The sequence below is a fragment of the Myotis brandtii genome, unplaced genomic scaffold (genome assembly GCF_000412655.1).
Source record: "Myotis brandtii unplaced genomic scaffold, ASM41265v1 scaffold743, whole genome shotgun sequence".
Taxonomy (NCBI): domain Eukaryota; kingdom Metazoa; phylum Chordata; class Mammalia; order Chiroptera; family Vespertilionidae; genus Myotis; species Myotis brandtii.
In genome coordinates, this window is record NW_005370960.1 from 1,132,132 (window position 1) to 1,132,731 (window position 600).

Here is a 600-nt window from a genome sequence, read left to right on the forward strand (position 1 = left end):
TGCTGTGCGCCTGGGCCTGCCTGGCGGCCCTGGTCACCACCGCAGGACACGGGCAGGTGGGACACTTTCCTTAAGCGGCCCCGAGTCCCGGACCTGCGGGGTGACACCTTCCTGACTCGTGTTAGCGAGGTTCCCGGTTCTCAGAGGGGTTCACAACAGGGAAGGGACCCAGTGCTCAAGACCAGGGGTGACGTGGGCCTGGCGGGACCCAGGGGTGTCTGCGGGCGGCCGCTGTGTCTCCGCTGACTGGCCGTGAGGGAGCCCCGTGCCACCCTCAGCCTGGTGCTCAGGGGGCAGCAGCCTGGAGGGTCCTGTGAGAATCCCCTGACTTGTGGTAGGTTGGCAAGTAGTTCAAGTTCCCTCTGACGGAAAAGCAGGCATTCCGACGGCCACACCCGGCTGTGCAGCGCCGGTTTGCAGTGGCAGCTCTGGTCCGTGTCCCCACGAGACAGAGGCGAACTCTACGTCGGGGCAGGCGGTTAGAGCAGTGACCCCGCTGCTCCTGAGGCCGTCACAGCCGCTGTGCAGGGACAGCAGTCACATCTGCTTCTGTGACAACCTCACGGCCATTCCCAGCCCCCCTGGCTGGGAAGGTGATGC

General features: G+C 65.7%; 1 protein-coding gene across 1 annotated transcript in view; it reads left to right on the forward strand.

The window, feature by feature from the left end:
• The window catches only part of PKD1L1 (polycystic kidney disease 1 like 1), a 61,575-nt gene that overhangs the window by 38,171 nt on the left and 22,804 nt on the right, over positions 1 to 600 (forward strand). Inside the window, exon 34 of the mRNA XM_014530526.1 lies at positions 5 to 56. Within this exon, the coding sequence (XP_014386012.1) occupies positions 5 to 56 (52 nt within the window). The remainder of the gene's footprint in view (positions 1 to 4; positions 57 to 600) is intronic.